Consider the following 24,577-nt stretch of genomic DNA (forward strand, 5'->3'; position numbering starts at 1 on the left):
TTAAAGAATTTGAAAGATGAAATAGCTCCACCCTTGTAATTTTTTCCCAGCTTTATAAACCAATAATTTTAAAAGACAGCTTTCCAGATGTAGTGACAATAGATGAGGGCCCCTAATGACAGTAGCATCTTTTACTTTAATCTTATTTCATTGCTAAAATATGGCTTAATGATCTAAAAATTAGTTAAGCTCTGTCTGATGGAAGGGAGTAAGGTGGGAGCCCAATCAAGAGTTAAGGTAGAGGCAGCCCTGCCTCTTGGACCTTCACCACCTTCACCTGTGACTCACAGGGGCTTTCCCACCTGGAATCAGCAAAATGGGGCGGCAGGAAAACCACCAGTAACCGTTTTCCCTCAAACACTGCAGCTTTGCATAGAGACAAAACTGCTCAGTGTAATGCTTGCCTGTGGCTTGGATCACTCTTGGACCAGAAATTGCTGGTTTTGTCTTTGTGTGCCGTAACATCATGCGCTGGGAAGGCAGCTTCTCTATTTTGCAGCTGGTCATAGACTCTTGTTACCCGATTCATCCTGTATGACACAGCACAATTGTTGTCTTTAAATTGTAACCCTGCACTAACATTTTCCCTGACGGATCATCTACTAACTTGCTTCTTTTATAAAAATTCATTGGAAGTCATATTCCTTCTCCCCTCTTGGTGAATATTTTCACTTCCACCAGAATATATCATTCTAATGCTTTTTTTTTTTTTTTAATGTTGGGTTTTTGGGGGTTTGGGTTGGTTTTTTTTTTGAGAGTCTTGTTTTCAAGGCCATTGACTGATGTTTCATACCATGTCGATTCCCAGATAAAAAGTAGAGCCATGTGTCATTTTAAAATAATAGTAATGTTACTTTTAGAATGGCAGTCTGGCTTTGTATGCAAATCAGCACAAACCCAGCCTGTAATCTTAACTCTAAAGCTGTAGATAACATTAGAAATTGGCATTATTCTAGGACTCACCAAAAAATGCTGGTTTGAGTTTGAGGGTTGGTTTGGTTTTATTTTTTTTCCCCTCTGCTGACACTGGATGCCCGGAGGAGGCCTCTCATTCATCCGGCTGAACGGCATCATCAGCAAGGGCTGTGAAGCGACATTGAGAGGGAAAGAATCGCTGCTGGTTTCCAGTGACGTGCCGGGACTCGCTGGGCTCTGTACGGCCTCCCAGCTGCACAATCAGCACCACCGAGACTGACACCTATTGAAGCACTTGCTGAAGGCAGCTCCTTGTAGGCCAGGAAGATATTTCCAGAGCCCAGAGGCAGGCGTGTAAAAGCTGCTACCCATCCAGGGACGCTCGCTGAGGTGCATAATCCTGCTCCGTGCAGGTATTATCTACATGTATTGTTTTCTGCCTTTGCTGAATCACCTCTGGTTAATGAGAATCTTGAATAATGGATTACTTAGCTAATCATTTCAGAAGAACAAAAAGCAAATTTCCCAGCAATACCAACGATCATTTCAAGAAAGCCATAATCCTCTCCCTGTCCTCCTGGAAAACAACCTGGAATTGCTGTAACGTCACTGAGGGCTGGGGACCGAGGTGCAGCGGTGATCATCGATCAGAGATGCCGCCTGTAGTTGCACCTAAGAGCGAGCGTGTCAGATATAGCATCTCAGGACAAGCAGGCTGAGTAGCGCGCACGCTGTGTGACTGTGTCTTGATGTCAGCAGAAGGGGTCCAGGCTTGGGCTGCGCTCGCCTTGGTGGAAAAGGCCGTTGGGTGCCTCCAGCTACAGCAGCGACAGCAGCTTCGCCTGCCCTCGGCTCAGCAAGCGACCCAGCAGACAGGCACACGGCATTTGATAAATGTGCCGCACTCCTCCCCCCCTTTTTGTTGTTATTGGGGGTTTTTTTGGGTAGCAGAACCTGCAAGTCACTTTTTACCTTCAGCTGTATGAGAGCTTGCATTGCCAGTATCAAACATTCAAAAAGAAAGAGCCTGTTCCCTTTTCCCCAAAATTAATTATAAGATTGGCTTGGGAATAAATTGGCCATCTTAAAACAAAAACAAACAAAAAAAGGGGAGGGGGGTGCATGTTTTGGATTCCTCTCTGCTTGCATCTTCTTTTGAAACCTGTAGGGTGCACTTGGGTCTCACAGTCTGTGTTGCCAGTAAGAGATGGATTTCAAAAACAGACTTTGCCTACTGTGGTGGGTTGACCCTGGCTGAGGGCCAGGTGCCCACCAGAGCCGCTCTATCACTCCCCTCTTTCATTAGACAGGGGAGAAAAGGTACAATGAAAAAAAAACTTACAGGTCGAGATAAGGACAGGGAGAGATCATTCTCTAATTATCATCACGAGCAAAACAGACCGAACTTAGGGAATTCATCTTATTTATTACTAAGCAAAACAGAGTAGAGGAATGAGAAATAAAACCAAATCTTAAAAACACCTCCCCCCACCCCTCCCATCTTCCCGGGCTCAACTTCACTCCCGGCTTCAACCTCCGCCCCCCCCCAGCGGCACAGGGGGACGGGGAGTGGGGGTTACGGTCAGTTCCTCACACGGTGTTTCTGCCGCTTCTTCATCCTCAGGGGGAGGACTCATTGTTCCCCCGCTCCAGCGTGGGGTCCCTCTCACGGGAGACAGTCCTTCACGAACTGCTCCAACGTGAGTCTCTCCCACAGGCTACAGTCCTTCACGAACTGCTCCAACACGAGTCTCTCCCACGGGGTGCAGACCTTCAGGAGCAGACTGCTCCAGCGTGGGTCCCCCACGGGGTCACAAGTCCTGCCAGCAAACCTGCTCTGGTGTGGGCTCCTCTCTCCACGGATCCACAGGTCCTGCCAGGAGCTTGCTCCAGCGTGGGCTTCCCACAGGCCACAGCCTCCTTCAGGTGTCTCCACCTGCTCCGGCGTGGGGGTCCTCCACAGGCTGCAGGTGGAATCTCTACACCCCCTCATCCTCCCTCCATGGGCTGCAGGGGGACAGCCTGCTTCACCATGGCCTTCACCACGGGCTGCAGGGGGATCTCTGCTCCAGCGCCTGGAGCACCTCCTGCCCCTCCTTCTGCACTGACCTTGGTGTCTGCAGATGTTCTTACATCTTCTCACTCCTCTCTCTGGCTGCAAAAGCGCTCTCTGTTTTTTTTTCTTTCTTAAATATGTTATCACAGAGGCGCTGATTGGCTTGGCCTTGGCCAGCGGCAGGTCCGTCTTGGAGCCGGCTGGCATTGGCTCTATCAGACACAGGGGAAGCTTCTAGCAGCTTCTCACAGAAGCCACCCCTGTAGCCCCCCCGCTACCAAAACCTTGCCACACAAAACCAACACACTTACACATTTAAAACCAACAACAACAAAAACCCCACCAGAATCTCCAGGTAGTTACCTGCTCCCAGAGGATCAAGGCAAAGCAGGGATACCTGACAGCACTGAAGAGCTCAAGGGGCCTCTGTCCCCTTTTATCTGCCCATCACAATCCATCTTTCTGTACAGTCAATTCATGTCAGGTCCTGGTTTAAACCAAGAAACTTTCTTTAGAGCACTGCAAAGAGCTGGCAGCACAAGCCAAAAGCAGCAGCCCTGTCTCTGTGTCGGGGAGCAAAAGCAGTACTACATAGGTAGTCAGATGCTTCATTTTGGAAAAGGGTGGTGGTGGGGGGTTCTTTCTACTCGTACTAATATTTTTCAGTAGGAGGTATCCTGCATGTCAAATTTTAAAAAAGGATAAGCATTGTCTTTCTAACAGCTTATAAGCTCATTTTAAATGGACTTTGTTTCAGATGCCACCAAAGCTCTGAAAAAAAACAGAGAGGTGTCGCACAGATACAGCCATAAGCATGCAAAAAAATCACAATGGTAACAATCACAATAACGTGGGGCCTACCGATTACAGCCTGTATTTTTCATATACACGTGTGCGCGCACGCACGCACGCGCACACACACACAGAGGTATTACATAAAAAAGGAAGAGACCACTAGTGTGAATGTGAGCATATGAAAAGTCACAAGACCATGATCTTAGCTCAGTACTTCCTTTTTTATTTTTATTTTTTACTGTTTGCATTGCCCCTTTGAAAAAAGACTGTTGTGAAGCAATATTGTAAACTCCCTCTTAATGACTATTTTTAGTTATTCAGTGTTAAAAACATCATACTGCGCATCTGAATCATGCGTTGTAGAGCAGAGGCTGTGTTCAAAGACCATTTTTCCTGTCCCGTGGCCAAGCGGCCTGGGCCTCGGTTGTCAGGTTGTGTGCAGACCCCCCCTGGAGCTGGGGAGGCTTTCCTTCACCTCTCTTATCCCCCCCCCCCCCGGCCTTGCGCGGCAGCAGGCTCGCATCGGGATGTTGGTAATGTGCAGGCTGCTGAATGTGCTTTAAACCCTCATCTTCAGCCTTCATCAAGGGAAAAAAAAAAAAACCCAAAAAACCAAAACAAACCAAAACCCCAGAATCAAAGCTTAGTGCTACGGAGCGAAGCTGGCAGAAGACAAGTTCGAGCGAAATTGTGTTGTCTTTTATGCACCACAGTTAAACTGGAAGTCCTGGCCATGGGACTGATAGGATTTTCTGAAGTTTTAAGAAAAAAACCTATACACGTTAATGGAAAAGAATTTATTTTTGCCTGGGACTAAATGGGTGGGAGGGGGGCTCCAAGCGACAAGTAGTTGGTGGTGGAATAAGGGAACGCGTGGTATGTGCTCACCCTGCCCTTACACTCATTCCTAAACATTTGGATTTATTTTTTTTTTTAATTTGTTTATTTTCTCAGGTTTGGGCTAGTAAAGCCTGGCCAGCCATGCTCTCTAGCCCCTGGCCACCCAGGGGACACCCCTCAGCCCTGCCTGACCTGCCCGTGCCTCTCCTGGCAAGGCTGACGTCCTTCCCGACACTGGGGCAGGCAGGCTCGGCTTTGGGCGCCCTGCAGAAACGTGGAGGTACGTTTTGACGTTCTTGGGCGCTCTTATGTGAAAGCCTGGTCACCCCCACGCCCCTCACCCCCACAAACTGCTCAGGGGTGTTGAGGTGCTGCTATTCTTCTTGTTCTTTGCAGTCCTCTGCTGCCCAGTGCTTTGCTTGTTCCAGGAAGGGCACACAATGAGAAAAAGATTAAACTGACCCTAAAATACATGCAACAGCTTTTCCATTTACTTCAAGCTATTTTTAACCCACTCATAAATCAGAGGCAATGAAGGGCTCCTGGCTTCAGCAACTAAAGATTCAGCTGCAGATAAAAAAACATGTGCTAATCAGAGGGAGTTTTCAAGTTCCTGTATGTGATTATTCATCCTCATTACTACCACAAAGTACTAACTTCAATACCAGGCCAACATCTGAGTCACCGTGGTGCTGCTGGTAAAAAGCACAACGCTGGCAGTCCCTGCGATGGGCTCCTCAGCTTGCAGCGGTTGTGCTTTTCTCCAGTTGGATCTGAAGCGAAATAACTCGTTTCAAAAGTTTCAGCTTTCATTAAATACTTATATTTCATTTTTATGCATGGGGATAGATGATGATATTTAAATATACATAAGGTATGTGTTTTACATATACATAAAATGATGACCAAAAAATATATATATATTCACAGATATATTTGGGGGGGGGGTGTCATGATAAGCGTGTTCACTTTGGCGTTGTACTGCACCGCTGTGCAGGGTGGAGTTGTACAGAATGACAACTTTTTGCTACGGCAGTGAGGTGACAGCGTGCTACATGACACGTGGGAGTTCAGCGCTGGCGGCTGCTTTAAGGCACCAGCTCTCGGGCCTCGTGGGCAAAGGGCTGTCTGAGGCAGCAAAGACTTGGGTCAAACAGGGGTGCTAGGCTGCCGGCCCCAGGCAAAGCAAGCAACACAGAAGTTACTCCTATGAGATACGGTTAGGGCAAAGAACTTCTTAGCAAATGAGAACACCAGCTAATCCTAAATCAGTCTCATTTGGGGGGGTAAGGCAATATTTGCATGTACTGTTTCAGTATAAACACTATATATATACAGTGACTAATATTGATTTTTTTAAAAAAAATGTGATCAGTGTATTTTAAAACATAGTGGATGGAAGTCAGAAGATGAAACAAGATATATAAAGTGAAGTAATTTTTTTTTAAATTAAGACGACATATAAATGTCATGTCAATTAAAGAGAACACATGTTTCTAGTAGTAATGAAGCTGTAACTAAAAAAAAAAAAAAAAAACAAAAAAAACCCCAAAAACCATGACTGCAACAGCTGAAAAAGTGCAAGTGACACTATGTAGGTTCAGTTTCAGTTAGCTTGACCTGAAGAGGAGCAGGACACCTTTGCAGAAAAGCTGCTGGGGAATGCTGATTGCTTTGATGGGCTTTCCCTCCTCAAGCTGGGGTTAAATCCAAGGGCTTTTCCCCATACTTATACACTGTTAGTGCTGGAGAAGCATAGAAAAATCCCAAGTAGGAAGGGACCCATAAGGATTAAGAAATCACACAGCCCGACTCCAAAAAGTGTATGCCGTGCTCTGGTTACGTTAGGTGTGTTTTCTGCTGACTATAACAAAAAGAAAAATCTTCCTCCTTTCAGCTGCAGGCCAGTACCCATTTCTGGTTTCAGAACATATCTGTGTTTTGCTTGATTACTACTGCTCCTGGCCTTTCCCAGCTCTTTCCAGGCTCTGCCTGCCCGTTCCCAGCAGCCCGGTTGCAGGTACCGCAGGTTGCTGGATGAAAAAGCAGCAGCCAGCCAGGGAGGCTGACGCAAGAAACCGCTGTACCAGAGCCTCTGAGACCGAGCAAAGCTTTGGGGAGAAACTTGTGCTTTCTCAAGCCAGATAATTCTTCTGCTATAAACTAGTACCCTTGTGTAGTAAATGGCTTATGTATTTTCTTTAATGAGCAAGCACTATGTATTCCTGGAGTCATTCCCATGCCAGGAAATATTTTAGGCCAGTTCATCTACCTATAGTAAAGTTTGACTTTTACATTTTTTAAGTACTTCATGCTAGAACAGGCAGGGCTACGGCGCACACAGAGCTGTGATTTTTTTTTTTTTTTTTTTTTTTTTACCCCTGGCTTCTCAGTGCCTTTTGCTAACAAAGGGGAAAGAGATTTATGCCCTGCAAAGCTGACTGCTTTCCACTGCCCTGACCGTGAGCAGCCCGGCAGCACAGGGGAGGAACTGCACCAACCGTACGTATCTGGAGCTTGCAAACTGCCCTCGGGGCCACGGGCGATGAGATTAAACCCGCATGTTGCTGGAAACAGTGTCCAGTGCATGCCACAGCAGCCTGAAGCCATTCGTATTACTCACTGAGGCTGAGAAAAAAAGCAAAATGTTCCTGTCAGGGAGCGTGATATAAATGTTGCATTACAAGACTGGCAGTGAAGTTACCAAAAAAAAAACCACCACCAAAACCAAAAATTCCCACACAAGCTAGTTGTCAAAAATGTACCTGAAATGGTTCTCTGATCCTCACTGTGAGGAAGACCCCCCTCCTCTTCCCCTCTTCCCCCAACACCTTCTAGCCCTTTCTGGGGTAGGGGGGGGTGGGGGGAAACGGCTTCAGAAAAATACTTTGCCCTTAGTTGAACATTAACTCACAGAACCAGCTTCCCTGATCAAGCTGCGATTAGCTCTGACCTGCCGTTGACGCTGCACTGCTAACGGAGAGGCTGGCAGCCATCGCTTTTATAGCCCGGGATTTTCTGCGCCTCGTTCTGTGCGGCAGGGAAGAGCGTAACATTTGGCTACGCTTACTCAAGATAGAAAAGCCACTTTTTGGATGTCAAGGTCTTGTCTTTAACTAATACAGATAACGCTAACACAAGGTCAGCGTTACACACAAAGTGCTCGGTGTCCGTGTAATTTTGTAGCGCGGGACCACGTAACCGGGGTAGGTAACCCCTGTCAAAAGCCAGGGGCTGATGTCCGGCCCGCGGGCTGCCCCGGTGAGAGCGGCAATTTCTAATGCACCCAAGAAAAGAGCTGGATGTTTGGCCTCAAGGAGATCTGAGGCACATTCGTGTCTCTCATTCCTCTTCAAAATGCCAAGTTATTTCCACCCCTTAGCGGTGAAGCATATGGTGCGTGTGACTAAGGTGCAGCACCCACGTGTGCAGGGTGTTCCGGTGCAGAACAAGCTCTGGGCTCAGGTGGAAGCTGGAATTTCTATTTTTTTTTATTTTTTTTCCCCCCACCTCCAGCTTTGCTTGCGTTATTCTGCCGGCACTGTGCTGAGGTGTACCCGCCGCTACGCCCACGCCTCGACACAAGCTGCCGCCCCGTCGTGGGTAAGCGCGTCTCTCTCCAGCAGCCACGGGCCTTTGCACACCCCAAAGGGGAAATCTTGAGGGGCCGGGAAGGAACAGGGAAGTCGCCTCGGTTCCGGGGGTCTTGCCAACAAGGAAAAGCCTGTGGGGAACAGATGACGAGGCCGTTTCTCCTGGAGGTGTGTTTGCATAATAAATAAAAATCCATCTGACTTCCAGCAGCGAAAGCAAACCATGAGACAGGGGCAGGCTCTGGGAAGGCATCGTAACCAGCGTGTGGAAAGGGCTACTAAATATAGCACTGGAAACTGCAAGCAGGAATATGTTTTCTGCAATGCTAACCCATTAGAGGGAGTGGTATTAAACTGATATTCAGTTTCCACCAATTTCCATATTGCAGCTGTTTCTGTTTCTAGAAACTCCCCTTTTGTAGAAATAACTGTTGAAATTGTGTGTCTGTACGTGATCTGAGGTGCTGGTATTGTGAGAGCAACGCTGTGATCGCACCGCTGGCAGGACTGTAAAAAGGAATACAGCCCCCACGGGCTTTACAGCTCCTGCTGAAGCAATTACGTACATTTTTATTTAGAAGTAGCACGGAGCGTACGTCTCTTTTACACACTCGTACTTCAGTATCTGCTGTTAAAGGCTCTTTCAGAGCCAAAGGAGTACCTGCCCCACTGGCAGAGGGCTGCTTGCCGCTAAATGCCGCCGATCAAACGCTTTCAAAGCTGGCCAGGAGGAACGGGCTGGGTGCTCGGCTTGTGGCTCGGAGCTCTGCCAGAAGGACCTGACCTGCATCAGCTGTGCTTGCGGGTGTGTTGTCCTGCAGGACAGCTGCAGGTTTCACACCCTCATCTCCGGAGTTACCTTCTGAGCCGATGGAAACAGCCCCGCATTCGAACAAGGACTAGTGACGTGTATTCTCTGCACATTTGCAATAAAAGCTAATCGCTCTGTTCACCCAGCAGTCAAACGCTGTTGACCTATACTCGGTGTGCACCATCTCGTACTGTGATGACTGGGTACAGAACAGTAGTTCTGGATGGGACCGTAACTTCCACCCAGAGACGACGCAGTGGCTGAGCAGTGCATTCTAGCAACAAACTACTTCTAGCAAGTTTCTCCTTTCAAAGGCAAAAATCTGTTTTAGACTAAAGGAGAATCAAAGCCACACTGCTGTTAGCTATTAGCAATAACCTCTCAGGGAGTCTTACTTTCTTTTATTGTAGGAGAACAGCAGTTCATGTTAATCAAGGAGAAAAAAACCCCAACATTTCATCACAGACTGTTTGGAGTTATGCCAGAAGCATCTGAGGATGGGAGAGTAGGCACGCTCGGTGCTTTGATGCTTGCCGACAGGCACTATACCAGAGAAAAAAGGCACAGCATCACTTTTTGAATTACAATGTTTGAATTACTTTAATATACTAATTCAAACTGCTTTAATATAATAATTCAAACACTGATATATTCAAATGGACATCCACAAGGACACCAACCGTGTTTCGGTTGGCGTAGCCAAATGCGTGAAGGTATTTAGAACCAAAGCCAGAAAGAATTTGGCTCCTGGGGTGCGCAGTCAAAATTCCAGGTGCCAGCGTAGGGCCCGAAGCCCTGAGTTAAGCTGCTGGCCCGAGCGCCGAGGGATGGGGGCAGTTCCCCCAGCCGAAGAAGCCACGTGTGACCAGAGGAGGAGGGCTGCGGAGCGGGGCCGGTGGTTGGAGCTGCTCTCTTGATCGGAATACCTTTCTTTATAATCCCAGCCACTAATAGTGGTTAAAGTCAGTAACGGAGACACCTGGAAAGCACCTCATGTACAAAGGGGTACCAGAGTCCACCAGGACTTCCTCAATATGCAGCTTAGGGTACTTTTCTGTTCGATATTACAACAAAAGGTGTAAAACATCTTCAAATATAAAGTCTTCAACATGTGAAGATGATTAGCCCTAGGAATTTTACAAATAATTTAATAGAAACTAACTGTACATCTCTGCACCGCACTAACCCCAAGAGACTATGAAGTGGGACAAGATTTGGTAACTTGCATACGCCAGCATTAATTCCATACCGTAATGCTAATTTTTGATGATGTAGCTGTGGCAAGCTGTTTTGGAACCACGGGCATTTTAAGCGCATGTGCGATAAAGCATGAACTCAGAGGACTGCCTGGCATTTTGTCTGTACCATGCTTTCATCGGGCGAAGGGCTTCACTTAGGTGTTGGAGTCCCTTTACCAGTGTTATGAAAAAGATAGTCTCTAGGGGAAAAAAAAAAAATTATCAGGAACAATTTAATTCCCTCTTCCCTTGGGAACGGGAAAGGCGCCTCATATGCTGCAATAAGATAAATCTTATCTGAGATCATTCCTGGAGTTACATGCCTCATGGTGGGCATGACTTATCCTACTACTCACAGCACTTTCTCAAGATGGGAACTTATTTTCCAAGGCCTGTTCAAATGAATGTGCTGTGTTCGTTTACACGGTGGGATAAGTAACCTACCACTTCATGCCTAAGGCCTGCAGGCAAGACATTCGCTCGACGGGCACCTCTAAGCCTACCTGAAAGTGAATCATAAAGCACATACGGGAATTTTATGCACCTCGGGAGATGATGGAAGCTGACTGGAAACTGCAGTTCCTTGGTCTAGAGGACCAAGAGGACCTCTAGAGAACCATTACAGATCTAGACCAAGAGGTCCTCTGGAGAATCTCTGGCAGAGGACCTTGGTCTAGATCTGTAATGAATTTTAGCAGAATGGGCCCCCAAATAAGCATTTTTTTTAAACTTTCGGTCTCCAAAGTCGAAATAGAAGAGCCTGAACTGAATTCAGAGTATCTCAGTTACTCTGTAAGAGGAGCTACTGCAGCTCCAGTTCCTACCACACTCTAGCATTACACTTCAGCACTAAAACTAATTCTACCGACACAAGTACACCCCACAGAATCCACATGTTGACAGAGGTACCTGAATGCCATTGGCAAGGCTTTGTATCATAAACTTCACCTGTCCCCATGCCTGCCGAGAAGAAAAGGAAAAGCACTCTGAAACTCGAGAATGAAGTGGGTCCTTCATTATCCTTCACCCACTGTTATCTCATCCAGGTAATTCATTGGGTGAGGGGGAGAAATCGAGATAGCAGTTGGTGGGGGGAAATACTCCACAACCAGTTTCTTTTAAAAATTAATTGTATTTAATATTTTAATGCCTAAGGCTAGCGCTGCTAGACAAATTGCATGATGAATTCGAGTGGAATAAAACATGATTTAAGTATAAAAGCTGGAGGAAAAAATGCTCATGCTTTCCAGAGGCAATGAGGTATTTTAACTATACAAAGTCTGAATGTCCAAAACCATCTGCAGATCTTCCCCTTTGCACTGTCATCTCTGCTGAACGTTGGGCATGCGATAGTTTTTGCTTTCTGTGTTTTTCAAAAGGCTGAGGAAAAGTGCATAACCACCTTTAAAGATTAAGAACTTCTTACATCTGTCTCGCCACATCTTTAGGCTAGTAGCTTTAAAATGTTCCACCACTTTTTCAAGCCATTCTGATATATGGTGGAGGTTTGGATGCATCTTCCTCTGCATCTAAATCCTGGGCTGGAAAGTGATCTGGGAAGTTAAAAATTCTGCCCCCGGGGCCTGTGTGGGGAAGGAAAGAGGAAACCATTAAACCTGGTGTAGACACTTGCACAAAATCCTGAGTTCCTTTTGCCTCAGAGTATTTTGGTTATCATCAGGATTTTGGCCTGAGATGTAAAGCTCATTCAGCACGTTCCTTCCACGTCCCTGGTGAATATCCAAATACATGGAGGGAAAGAGTTACTCACTTTGCACAGCGCAAACCATTTCCACAGCCTGATTTTGGTCCTCACTAGGTTGCAACCATTCCTATGAATGAAACAACACTATCAAAAACACTCATCTGTGAGTTGGTTCACGAAGATATACTTGAACTCATTTAAAAAGTCTGTGTAGTCCCCTCCTCCTAACAAGTTTTAATTTGAAAGGTTAAAGCAGCCTCACATTACGCACTTGGTATCTTTAGTCAAGAACGGCTGCCTTGTAACGTAGACCCTTTCATTCCTTACCAAATGAGATGGTTGGCTGTACGTGCTTTAATACAGCATCAGAATTACTCTAGTAGAGAAGTAGTTGGTATTTACCGAGCTCACTTAGCAGAGACACGCAATGTGTGCCTCATCGCTCGAGGCAGAGTCCTCACAAATTGGCAGTAAAATGTGGTGTGTTGTGTGTCCCTCCCCCCCCCCCCCTTCACACATGGTACAGGGGATATTTTTATTATTGAATTTGTAGTTCTAGGGATAAGGCATCTTGGTGTGTAAGCACCAGTAAGTCTTTGAAATGCTGTACCAGGAGCAATCGCTGGTTTAAGGGTGAGAGAAGAAGGACCAGGTTTTGAGGGGAGCAGGAGTTCATAGGAAACGGGACCACAGTAGCTTCAGCGCTATTGGTTTGGAAAACGGAGATAACGTATGCTAGGTCTTACACAAGACTGTAAATAAAAGGGAGGTAGTAGAAGGAAAAGTACAAAACCCTTTAACATCCACTTAATATCTTAGAATTAGCCCTGGGGTGACTGGGGCAGAGCTGCAGTTAGGTTTATAGGAGAAAAGCACATCTTCTCCCCAGTTTTTTCCCCTCCCACCCACACTCAGTACAAATAACTGGGTGCCCTGGGCTCCTCACTCACCATCCCAGTTACGCTATCGTAGCACGAGCAGCGTGGAAGACTCCGACATCCCAAATAAGCCATCGCCAGCACAACAAAAGCGCTGCCGATAGATGCGGCTAGCATGGCTACGTTAGCGCCCTTGACTACTTTATTAAGTACGAACTTCTGCAAGCAGAGAAGGAAATGTTAAAACCACATTGAAAAAGCGAAGTTCTCCACAAAAAGATATTCTAATGACTGCAAGAATGGCGCGATTGCGTCGTAGGCGATTGATTCAGTCAGTGTTATTTAAGGCTTTTCTTCCTGTGCTCTGAAGAGCAAGCCAAGTGTGAACCTCAAATGGGAAAAGAGCAAGCAGTAAAAAAAGGCTTCTGATTAAATGTAAGACGCTATGCAACAGCGGCAGGTTTGGAAATAGCTTTAACAATGAGTAGAAACCCAAGGAGTGGCTGCTCCTCTTCACGCTGAATATGAGAAACGTCTTCTTGCTATGCTGCACCTTAGCAGCCCGACATTTTGATCTGTCCTGCAATCAACTAATAAACAGCTTCATCTACCTGGAACGTCTTCATCCCCACAGGGAGCCATCGCTTTTACCAGGTTTGGGGTACAAAAGGGCTAACTCATTCCTTCTTTTCAGCGTTGCAGTGGAGGATACACTTGAAATAGTACCCAGTTTTAACCAGCTGACCTGTAACTGCTGTAACTTTGTCACCTGAGGCGCACACTGGAAAAGCTTCGAGCTTAACAATTGCTGTCTCAGACCAGGCCAGGGATACAGCCAGCACCTACCCCTGGCAGCACCATGATTTCTCCCTGGAACAACCCAAACCCTGCTGCGCTCAGCAGCAGCAGCCCCAGACCTGTTGGGTATGCCTCTGGGGACGAGCTGCTGCGCTCGAGCAGCTGCTTCTCCGACGGTCATCCAGGTGAGCTGGGCGTTAGCTCACACGTACCAGCCGTGCTACAGCAGCAGCCGAAGGCAGGAACTAACTACAAAATGTCTGTCTAGCCCTGCGTGGGCTTTGTGGTTTTCAGTACCTAGCTTGATACTTAACTGTACACTTATACACTTTGTTTTTTTAAAAAAGTGCTCTGCTGCAGGCACCACTTCAAGCTCTAATTTAAGCACCCTGTAAGTCTGGTTGTATTTCCAAGTCATGCCTAGTAACATCTGCAGCTTAAGACAGTCACGTTCCCCAGTAAAAGCATGATATCGATACTTACTGTATGGATAACATGGACTGGGGCAGAACTCAGGTCCTCCTCTTCACCGTAGCTCAGTGTGAGGGAGCTATAAACTATTACGATGAGGATGGCAACACAAGAGGTTATGGAAGCAGCTATCAGCACATTCACCTAGACAGAGAAATTAAAGGAGGAAAAAGAAGGGGAGCAGGAGTTAAAACTATCCTCTGACAAATCACTGCAACTAATGCAGACAAAGCATACTAAGCAGCACTGCAGATATTAGCCTTTGATGTCCCCTAACGCTAAAAAGTACCCAGTAGCAACAGTCACTTGGAAGCCAAACACAGGGCAGTAAAGGTTTCCATGATATCGAATTTCTGAGCTACAGCTGAGTCCCAAACCTTAACCACAGGTGCTAGGTGGACCCAAAGACTTTGTTCTTAGAGATCTCTTATTTATAAACAACATCCCGCCTTGGAGGTTACATGGCTGGAGAGACCTGCCTAGGAAATGCAAGTCAACTAACTTGTTTCCTATTGCAGTGTACACAATTCTTAGTAATGGGAAGGAACACCAAAAGAAATTCATCCGAGAGCAAGTGTTTTTACAGATTTTTGCTTGTTATTAGAGCCAGCGCTCGTCTGCTGCAGCAGAAAGCGAGGTAACGCTGCTTCCTCCTTTTGCTTAGGAATGTAGCAGCTTTTATGAAGATAACTCAAGAAAATAAGCTCTCAGTCCTGCAGAAGGACCAGCCAGCTCATTCCTTATCAAAACCGTTTTCCATTGCCCCGACAACATTTTGCCCCCACCCCGTACACACACAATTCCCCCCCCCCCCCCCCCCAGGCTTACGAGAACCGGATTCTTCCTCTGAGAGGAAAACAAAGCCAGGACGCCTGGGAGTCCCATCACCTGCAGAGCACAAAAGGAGTTGGTGACTGGGAGGCAAGTATCAGATTCGGAAGATAAACTACTACAGAGCAGATGAAAAGCCCTCGTTTTTCAAGGCTTGGCTCAGAAATGGAAAGAGAATTGCTGATTTCTTCTGTTTTCCTCTGCAGCATCTCCTGGGGGCAGGACACTGTGTGAAACGCATCTTGCCCACTCGCTACCCCCATGGCAGCAATCCTCCGAGTGGCTTTACGGCTCTGACTAAATAATAAAATGATTAAATAACTCTGATTAAAGTGCTGAAAATGCGCATTGCTTTCCCAAGTCCTTATGCAGTTTGCAGTTATTACTGAAAGGAGATGGGCAGCCCCTGGATGGAAGAGAGCGAGCACTTCGGTACAACGCCCTCGCGGTGCGGCTCACCAGGGTACAAACAGCAGCATCAGGGTACTGAACGCCAGAGACTCATTGCAATACAGAGAATTAGTGGCACTGTGCTGTGGGACACAGATCGTCACCCAGATGTCCATCTACCTGATGTGAGGATGAAGCGTTCCCTTCCTAATCTTTGGTGGCCTCTCTGTGGTCGCTGTGCTTCTGCAAAAATCCCTGTCAATTGCCACTATGCCCCATTTTCCACATTATCCAGCTGAAATGCATTTTATTTAGCTCCTTCAGAGGGCAGCCTGCTTGCATTCTCCTGCCTATACCACAATAAGGAAACTTTTGTTATCTGGGTTCAAAGCAGGAAAGCAGGGAAAAGCCGGCAACAAGTCCTGGCCTCCCTCCCACCCCTGAGCTGAGTACTAGTAGGTAGCAGTGGGAAAAAAAACCCACAACACAAAACAAAGCATAGAAAATATAATGCAACTTTACCATCCCAGCCCACACTGGAGCTCTGGTTTTGCCCAGCTGAGACTCTGTTCTGAAAACGCCATCTACGAACCCACTGACGACGCACACCGTGCTGAAGGCTATCTGGAACAGACCCAGCACGACCATGTTCCTCTGATTAAAGATAAAATATCGATAGCGATCCATTCTGCTTTGGTTCACACATAAATCCCCACAGATGGAGACTGGGAAGCAGCGCTGCGGCCCTCCAGCGAAGGGGAGAACAGCTTTTCCTAGGCAGGAGACAGAAGGGACAGGAGCATCAGCACTCAGCGAGCACCGGCTGTTGCGCGGAGACCTGTGGTACAGCGGGACCACACGTTCACCGTGGGTACAGAGTTCATCTCCTTCTGATCAGCAGCAGCGAAAGCGAGCAAAGGGGAGCGATCTTTTGAGAAAATCCCTCACGCTGCCGCTAGGCAAGTGCCCGGGACCCCTCTTCTGACGTTTCTGCTTGGAGACGTGTGATCTTCACTTCGGACCCCACCGATAACCTGCTTCCTTCGGGGCTCCTGCCGCCCAGAACGGCGCGGGGGGGGGGGCGGGCGTTGCTTGGGCTTTGTTGCTTTGAGAAGGTAAACTCCGTACCTCGCCGGGAAGCAGCCGATCCCCTTTGCAGTACCCCAGGCAAGCCGCCCACACGGAATTCCCGGGCAGGATGCAGTCCGCAGAGCGGTGGGGCCGGCTGTCCGGGGCTGCCGGTACCGCCGGCACCTGCGACCCGACCCTTTGCCAAACCCCGAGCAGCCCCCGGCCCCCGCCCGTGGGAGGCACCGAGGAGCCCGGCCCGGCACAGACCGCGGGCTCCGTCCCGGATCCCGCCCGCTCCGTCTCCCGTTCCCCCCCCGCCCCCGGCGGGATCCAGGAAGCGCCGCGCCGGCCCCGCCCGCCCGGGCTGCGGCTGGAGCCCCCGCTGGCTCCTCACCTGCGGCGGGGCACTCACCGGCGCCGCTCCGGGCAGGGGCCGGGAAAACTCCGGCTCCGGGGGAAAAAACCAGTTCCGAGGGGGTGCGAAAAGGAACCGAAGAGGTTGGGAGAGCCTCTGCCGTGCCGAGAGCCGCCAGGAGCCGCGCCGAGTACGCGGCTGTTCCGCCCGCCTCCCGCGGCCAGGAGCGGCCGCCCCCGCCCCGGCACCCTGCGGAGCTTTCCGGCCCCCCCCGGAGCCCTCCGGCTCCCCCCGGGCGCAGGGTTTCGGGCCAGCAGAGGCTCCCGCCGCCCCGCCACAGCCCGCGGCACCGACTGGCCCCGCACCAGCCCCCGCGCTCGCGTGGGGCACCGGGAGCTGCCGGGCACGGGAAGGGCCACCCCGTGTCTACCGAACTTTTGCCTTTTTTTTTTTTTGCTGCAGCCTTAAGTGCTGCTTCCCATGACACATGTGCACCATACTTTAACTTGGGGAAACCCTATGATATATACTGTTAATGACTGGTGTGAACAGCTGCTTATATTACCTCTGGCACAGAGGTGCCCTCTCACCCCTGGAAGGAAAGAAAGCAGAAGAACCCCCCAAGCGCCTCCAGCTGCATCTGGCCCTACCAAGCACTGTACTAAAGCATGCCTACCCTTTAAACATTGTTAAGCTAACCTATGAATTGATTTCTATCATGTCTTTAAATAATCCCGCAGCACCTGCATGGTGTGAGCAAAGGATTGTTAACATCAGCCCAGGAACACAGCTGCCCCCTTCCTCGCCGCTCACCCCGCAGGATGCTGCGTACAGCGGATTAGGAGACAGAGCAGTAGGTTACCTGCCTGGAAGGCACCACTGCTGCTGGCTGCCATGCCTTCCTACTGCCTCAGAGTCAGCAACGGCAAGAGAAAAAAAAAAATATACCAGTGCACATTCACAAGTTTTAAAACACAATTGTTAAAGGCACTTTGGCACACACAGGCAGGGTATTCTTCCATACCGCAACACAACTAAAGCCCATGTTACATGCATTGAGAAGAGAGAAGTGAGTAACAGAAGCAGCAGAGGTGCCAGGGGGGAAAAAACCAAAAACAAACCCCCAAGGTAGCGATGTCAGGAGTGTTCTGCTGTTCGTTCACTATTAATATAATCTGGCCTAGAAGTGTGTTAACTGTGCACCAAATCCTGCTCCCGTACATCAGCACTAACGTGGCTGCAAAGCAACCACACGGTACACAAGCAAGGGGGGAGAGATCAGAAGATGCCCAAAATCATGACACACAACGAGAACAGACAGTTCTGTTGAATATTTTAATATCTGCATTGCCTTCATAGCGCAATTAAAGCAATCTTTAAAATTCACTTATTACAAATGTTTGTCAAGTCTATTTTTCCCCAGAAACATTTTTCTTACTTCCTTGCACATACACCCAAACACACTATAAAAACCTCATTCATAACATCAAAGGAAGGGCAATCATCATTCATGTAAACATCTTTCTTAGAATTATCCATTTTTTAAAAGTCATGAATAAACCTACAGATGTTCAGTAAGGCTCATAGTTTGAGTACAAATGTCATAAAACACCTATCAAGTACTGTATACAAGTTAAATACTCCGGGGTTAACTGTTAACACACATATAAGCTTACCCCAAGGATTATTCTTTAGCACTTAGTTCTTCAGAACAGAGACACCCAGTAATTATGGGCTAAAGAGTATTAAAATAGCAGAAGGCCCAGCAGAAACTGCTAAGTAATACACGATTTTAGTCTAGATCTTAGCTCAAGAGTTCAATTCAGTACAGTTACAGTAGGAAAAGTTTTCTAGGAGGAAATCTGCAGAAAGGAGGGATGGGTCCGTTTGTACAGTATCATGGAGGGACAAGCTGAGAGGTATGTCCTGAAGATGTGACTGGCCTTGCTATTGCAATTATTTATGACAGCAGTGTGTAATGCTGCATAAATACTTTCCCAAATAGCAGAAACGACCATTTGTAATTGTAAAGATCATTTGTTGCATCTCCCCTTAAAAAAAAAAAATTATCTACTTATTGGTAATCAATTACACTTGCATCTTACAAAAAGACATCCTTTTAAATTTGGTTTAGATCTCACTGGAACTTTTTTTTTTAAATATTCATTCAACCATGAAAATATTTCATACAAACATCATTTTACATACAAATATGTTAAAACTTGTGAAGAGGGTCTTCCCACACTCATGATTTTATGGCTTGAACATTTAATTGCTTACAATTTTTGTATATATATTTCTCCTGGAAAAAAAAAAAAAAAAAGAAAAAGTAGTTACAGTAAAACTGGTAGAGAAAGAGGGCAGGAGCTTCAATTGCCTGAAGACAGAAGAGTGCCAAGAGGAGGGTCCATTCAACAGATAGTGACCTTAGTGTTCAAAACCTTTGATCTGGGGCAAGTAAACATGCACTCAATCTTGCACCTTTTTTTTTTTTTCAAAAAAAAATTCCCTTAAGACGGTTTAGAAATGCTTTGTCCAAAAAATACAGTTCTCATGTTTCCAGTACACAAAGCAAAAGGAACAAGTTCTCCCCAGGGTGCAGGTGAGCGTGCAACCCACTCACATCCACAGGTAAAGCTGCTCCCACACCTGCATTCCTCACCCAAATGCTCTCAGCAGATGACAGTAGGGTGTAAGTGAGGAAGAGGCGTCTAATGCAGCACCCCAGCAACACTGTTTTCAAAGCAATTGTGTTTTGTTTTGTTTTTTTAAGCGCTTGGAGGTGAATTCCTCAGGCACCCACAGCTCCAGCAATTCTGCCATACCAGAGGGAAACAAAGCCTCAGATAACCGGCTCTGTACAACTCATTACCTCATCACAATGGTAGCCTTTTCCAAAAAGGCCATCAAATCAAGTGAAAGGATAGAAATCACAGAGGTCTCTGGGACCAAAGCCACACCGTTGTATTCCTGGCACAACCAAAGTGATGAGCACGGGTTCTGACTGAAAGACAAGGGTAGCCAACTGGGAAGGAAACAGAAAAGCGGCAATTTCCATCACTTCTCAGTTTCTCATACCAGACAGGATACGTTGGCTACGCTGCTCCTCCAGTGCCTGGCAGAGGGTGAGAAATCCCCGACGGCGCTCTCGCTTCCACACCAGCAACATACCACAACACCCTGGGAAAGAAACCACAGCCGCTTCCAACTGCGTGCAACACCGAAAGCTCTGCATCCGAAAAGGCTGAACTAAGGAGAAGGCTACCTAGTCGTTCCTGAAACACGCAGCCTCACAAGGCTGAGCAACCGGCCTTCCCAAAGGTCTTGAAACCCAGGAGCTGCATTGGGGAAAAAGCACGGGCCATCCTAGCAGGTATTGTTGCAACTGTGGAAAAAGTCAAAAAGCTCCCACAGGTCTCACTCTGATCGCTGAAGAGCCATATCCACATATTTGCTTTCACTTTTTCAACAGTTTAGACTTGCATGTATTTATGTGGGTTAAGGGTTTTATTACTACCAAAAAAAAAAAAAGTGGGGGGAAGCCTTTTCAGATTTGTGAAGGAAAATCGGGTATTTTAGTAGATCCCAGAGAGTCAAATTCTAGCACAAGACTCAACTTGAGACACCCCCTAGGCCTAAGCCCACTTCCCTCTATCCAGAGGAGTGACCCAGCAGCAGGTAGCTCTCAGCTGTAACTTCTCATGCTCTCCTGTCTCCAAGATTAACTGCTTCTCCAGAAAACTAAGCTTCTGTATTCTTGGTGACAAAACACAGTGCTGCCGTAGCAGGAAGGTACATTTAAGATTTATTTTTTTTTCTTAAAAAGAGACAATCGGCAGCCTCTAACACAGGTTGATATAGGCTCCTTCTCACACAGGAGCTCAGGTAACAACCCTCCCATCTCAGAGGAGCCACGTGCAGCCCTGCAGACCAAAGGCAGACATTGGGAACTGATCCGTACCTGAAAAAAGCAGCAATTCCAGGTTCTCTTACGCCATTCCTTAATCACAAAGGGTACTCCGAGAGCCAGCTGCTCACCCAGGCTCTGCTGACAGGCAGCAGCTCTTCTTCCTGTGCGACAGGACAGGTCTTTGGCCGGACTCTGAGATGTGGGGCTTCTTTACTTATTGCATAATTCACCAATAGTCAGCTGCGTTCAACAGACTCAAACGGATTGCTTTGCAGAATGACTGCTGCTTCTGCTCCAAATTAAAACCATGTTTTGGTGCGGGTCTTGTGTTACTACTGATAACTAGTTTTGCTAAGCTGGTCTCGCTACCTAGTGAGCCCCAGAAGCTGAGCTGCAATACGTTGACCAAGTTAAGGCATTATTTGGAGTTCTGTTACTAACCTGTATTTGAACCTGTGGTTGCCAACGCACACCTCTCAAAAGCCTCTGAAGGACACACTGAGCCCTGAGCCCTTTTCACTACCCAGTGGTAAAAACCATCCCAACGGTCTCTACTCTAACAGACCACAAAGAAAAAGAAAACAAAGAAGAATTAAAAGGCTTGGTCCTGAATCAAGCCAAAGCAGCTTTGTAATCATGACTTTTATAGAAGGTTGGTCACTGAAGAAGGGATCTATAGGAGGACCAATAGATTTTAACAGAGCAGAGAGGAAAAGGACAGTAGAGCTAACAGAGACAACAGCCACAGCTGTGGCATGCTACCAGGCTACAAAAGCAAGAGAATCTGCTTGACTGTCACCAAATTAATGGCTTCTGAGAACACATAGAGGATACCTCAGTACTTTTTTTTTTCCTCTAAATTTCCCTATTTTAGGATGCCGCCATCAAACCTGATGCGCAAAGAGCACCTGTCTTGTATTTATCTCAAAAATCAGGCATATGAAGACTGACAAATCTATTAAAACATAAGCAAGTCCACATGAAAAGGAGATAGCAGAGGAACTAGAGACTGATCAGGAGTGAAGCCGAAGGAGCTCTAGAGGATCAGATTATATTTAGCACAATTCTCTAGCAGTCACAAAGAGGCAAGCGGTCCAAAGCAGGTTACCAAGACTGTGGAAGGAGTTACCATCCATTCACAGCAGGGTTCAGTCACGTATCTTCCCTCTCCTCTTCCCTGCGCTTAAACGCAACCCTCGACTTTGCAAACTTCGTGGTCCTGGCAGAATAACCACAAGATGCACGCAACAGCTTCCTACCAGAGAGGCACACCTTTCCGCAACTGGCTGAAACAGCAATGACCTAAAATAATGACCTGTGGGCAGGCAGGGAAAGATCAAGACATGCATATTTCTTTTTGAGGTTCACTGGCTGAAGCTGTGCTGCCAACTGGCCTTCAACAACTCTCCCTCACCTGCGAGGCTCAGCTCTGTCTCTGCGTGCTCAGCTGAGTCCCCGCGCTGTCGCCTCTGCCAGCCACCTGCCTTGGACGAGAAGCGGAGCTGTGGCCTGAGCCTCCAGCGCGAGGAGATGGGTGGTGTCAAAGCTCACATTCAAATCGCTGCTGGAAGAGCGTCAAAAAGCCCTGAGCCTACCCACCCCCCCCCCACCCCAGCACACGCACAGAGTAGCTTTTGTGCAAGCTTAAATGGTGAGGTGCTGGAAAAGGATTGCGATCAGTCACAGGGACTAAACAGAGACCCAAGTTAGAGGGGTTCTTATTAATTGTACAGGTACCAAAGCAAGGATTCTCAGACTGCACAAAACAGCAACCTCATCCTTCCACGTGCAGGTACCAACCCAACACATTCGCCGTGTCTAGCTCCCCAGACAGCCAGACACCTCCAACTGTTCAAGCAACCAACCACAATGTGTTGCAATAGAAAGGTAGGTCTGATTTCCAAATCATTTATGTTACATATATACAAACTCTTTTTAAACTACAAACATTTAAAGAAAGTGTTGCAAATGCGTTTGAGTTTTTCCTAAGCTGCTAAACCCAAAAGAGAGCATCAGAGTCTCAGAAGGGCTCCAGTATCCAGACCGAGATGATACATTATTTCGCTCTTATACAGCATTAGGCAAGACCAGTACAGTATCTGAAAAAAATGCACAACAATTTCCCTACCCCTGAAAAACCCCAGAACACAGCGCTGCACATGAATATTCACTAGCCCCCACTGTTGGCTGCAACAAAGCTATGGATTGACTGCTGTTTCTAAATATGAGCAGCGAGTGATGTTTTTACATTCATTGTTTGTCTTTCAAAAACAATCTTTTCATATCTTTTTTTTTTAAATCTTATTTTGATATCTCATACTACATTAATTTACTGTGCCTTAAACCAGTACTACTAAAAGACAGCTACAAGGCTATAATTCTTTGTCAACTGAATACATACAAAAGCTACAGCTCTCCTTAACCAAGTACTACAGCCTGCCCTCAAATACATACACCTCCTTTAAGAGAATTCATGTGAGATGCAAGCACCTCATTGCTAGAATTTTTGCCTTGAGAAGTGGCCACTTTAACAGGTGAAATACACAAACCAACTCACGCGCACTAATGCACGTAACGTGCTTGCCTTCCGGAACGCGTACTTCTGAAAGTCCTTCAAAAAACAAATCCATTTTCTCCTTTCAGAAAATCTTCATGCAAAGAACAGCTTCATTTGCGTGTCATAATCATAAATTAAATAAAATAAGCCAGCCATAAAGGCTAGATAAATATTAGGTTTGGACATGTTGCTATACTATTTAGAGAGCCACAGAGACCAACACACAGCACTCTCACATACACACACAAGCCTTTCCACTAGTTAGAAAGGATTTTCTCCTGCAAAAGAGGATTTGTAGAAAGAACAATGTTCAGACAAGAGGAAAGGGGAGTTAAAACCCAGCCTCCTATATGCTAATAAATAAACTGCTCTATTGCAAGATTCAGATCAAAGGTTTAAAAAGGCAAAATTATGCTACTATTAGAGAATATCAAAATATTACTGTTATCATCACAAGTGGCATATATGCAAAATGCAGTTGCACAATAATGCCTAGGCAGATAGAGAGCAACACTAAGTCTGCCGACTAAAAGTGAACGATATACCCATTTTAGTTTTCTGTCTAGTCTTTTGGCATCTTTGCATATGGTGCAAAAGCAGAAGCTACCAAAGAATATCACGTCTCGTATAGAATATTAAATAATTTCTCCAGATAAGACTGGTGCAACGCTAGCTAATTTTAAATCTGCTATGAGTAACACAGTCAAACCTAGTTAGTATGCAAGAAACTTATCTCTTAACACAGAATGCAAAGTTATGATGCAACAGCATGAACAATCCCTGGTTGTCCAGTTTTCAGTATAAAGGTAGTGCATAGATCCAAGTTTCTATTTCAGTTTGCTGAATGGAGAAGGAGCTCCCACTTCACTTTTGCTGGGCAGCCTGGAAAGCTTTCAGTTCCAGCTGGTACCACTCCGGTGCTTCTGGCCCGTTTTGCCCAACGGGGTTGTGATCGTATCCGTAAGCCACCGTTAATTCTTCATCCTTCTCCACAGCCCTGATGGTACGGATACACTTGATAGGCCCAAAACGAGGATGGACAAACCTAAACAAAGAATAAATACCTTTGCTAGGCTTAGCTGTCAATTCACAGCCTCTGTTAGCCCTTTTACAGTTTCAGAAGTCACTCACGGTTCAGAGTAAGATCACATAATCTCTTATCAGATGAGTAGATTGCTTTGAGTCAGTCTTATGAAGACTTAAGTAATAAGGGCAAAACCATCGATACATTAAACCAGCTTTGTGTAGCTCTATTACTTGAAATTTTCCAACAGTCCTGCAACATTGCTTGTTTGTAATAAATAAATAAAAGTCAATCACTGCCACATGCCTTGGGCTTGCAGAGGTAAACATCTGCACGACA

The 24,577-nt window shown here is 46.7% G+C and overlaps 3 protein-coding genes across 9 annotated transcripts in view; all 3 read right to left on the bottom strand.

Moving 5' to 3' along the window:
* NDUFC1 (NADH:ubiquinone oxidoreductase subunit C1) overlaps nt 1-24,577 on the bottom strand; it is a 181,054-nt gene that overhangs the window by 65,911 nt on the left and 90,566 nt on the right. The gene's annotated exons all lie outside the window — the stretch shown is intronic.
* On the bottom strand, nt 11,361-17,956 carry LOC142601667 (uncharacterized). Of its 3 annotated transcripts, none has more exons than XM_075751181.1 (7): nt 16,805-17,956; nt 15,844-16,094; nt 14,929-14,988; nt 14,113-14,244; nt 12,904-13,050; nt 12,020-12,080; nt 11,361-11,831 (listed from the first exon to the last, which is right to left on the bottom strand). In XM_075751181.1, the coding sequence occupies exons 2-7, from the start codon at nt 16,006-16,008 to the stop codon at nt 11,728-11,730; spliced, it is 669 nt and encodes a 222-aa protein (XP_075607296.1). In that variant the 5' UTR covers nt 16,009-16,094; nt 16,805-17,956; the 3' UTR covers nt 11,361-11,727. The 3 variants fall into 3 exon arrangements, with proteins under 3 accessions (XP_075607296.1, XP_075607297.1, XP_075607299.1); XM_075751182.1 differs by having other exon boundaries at nt 16,787-17,956; XM_075751184.1 differs by lacking the exon at nt 12,904-13,050.
* Nucleotides 18,069-24,577, bottom strand: part of SETD7 (SET domain containing 7, histone lysine methyltransferase) — a 49,984-nt gene continuing 43,475 nt past the window's right edge. For 3 of the 5 annotated variants that reach the window (XR_012835208.1, XM_075751177.1, XM_075751178.1), the window contains exon 8: nt 18,069-24,259. Coding sequence is in view for 4 of the 5 variants with exons in the window: in XM_075751177.1 (XP_075607292.1) it covers nt 24,079-24,259 (181 nt within the window). In the remaining variant the exon portion in view is untranslated. Of the gene's footprint in view, nt 24,279-24,577 lie in introns of all 5 variants that reach the window. The other 2 variants (XM_075751180.1, XM_075751179.1) reach the window with 2 other exon arrangements.

Source organism: Balearica regulorum, chromosome 4 (genome assembly GCF_011004875.1).
Source record: "Balearica regulorum gibbericeps isolate bBalReg1 chromosome 4, bBalReg1.pri, whole genome shotgun sequence".
In the NCBI taxonomy this organism is placed as follows: Eukaryota; Metazoa; Chordata; class Aves; order Gruiformes; family Gruidae; genus Balearica; species Balearica regulorum.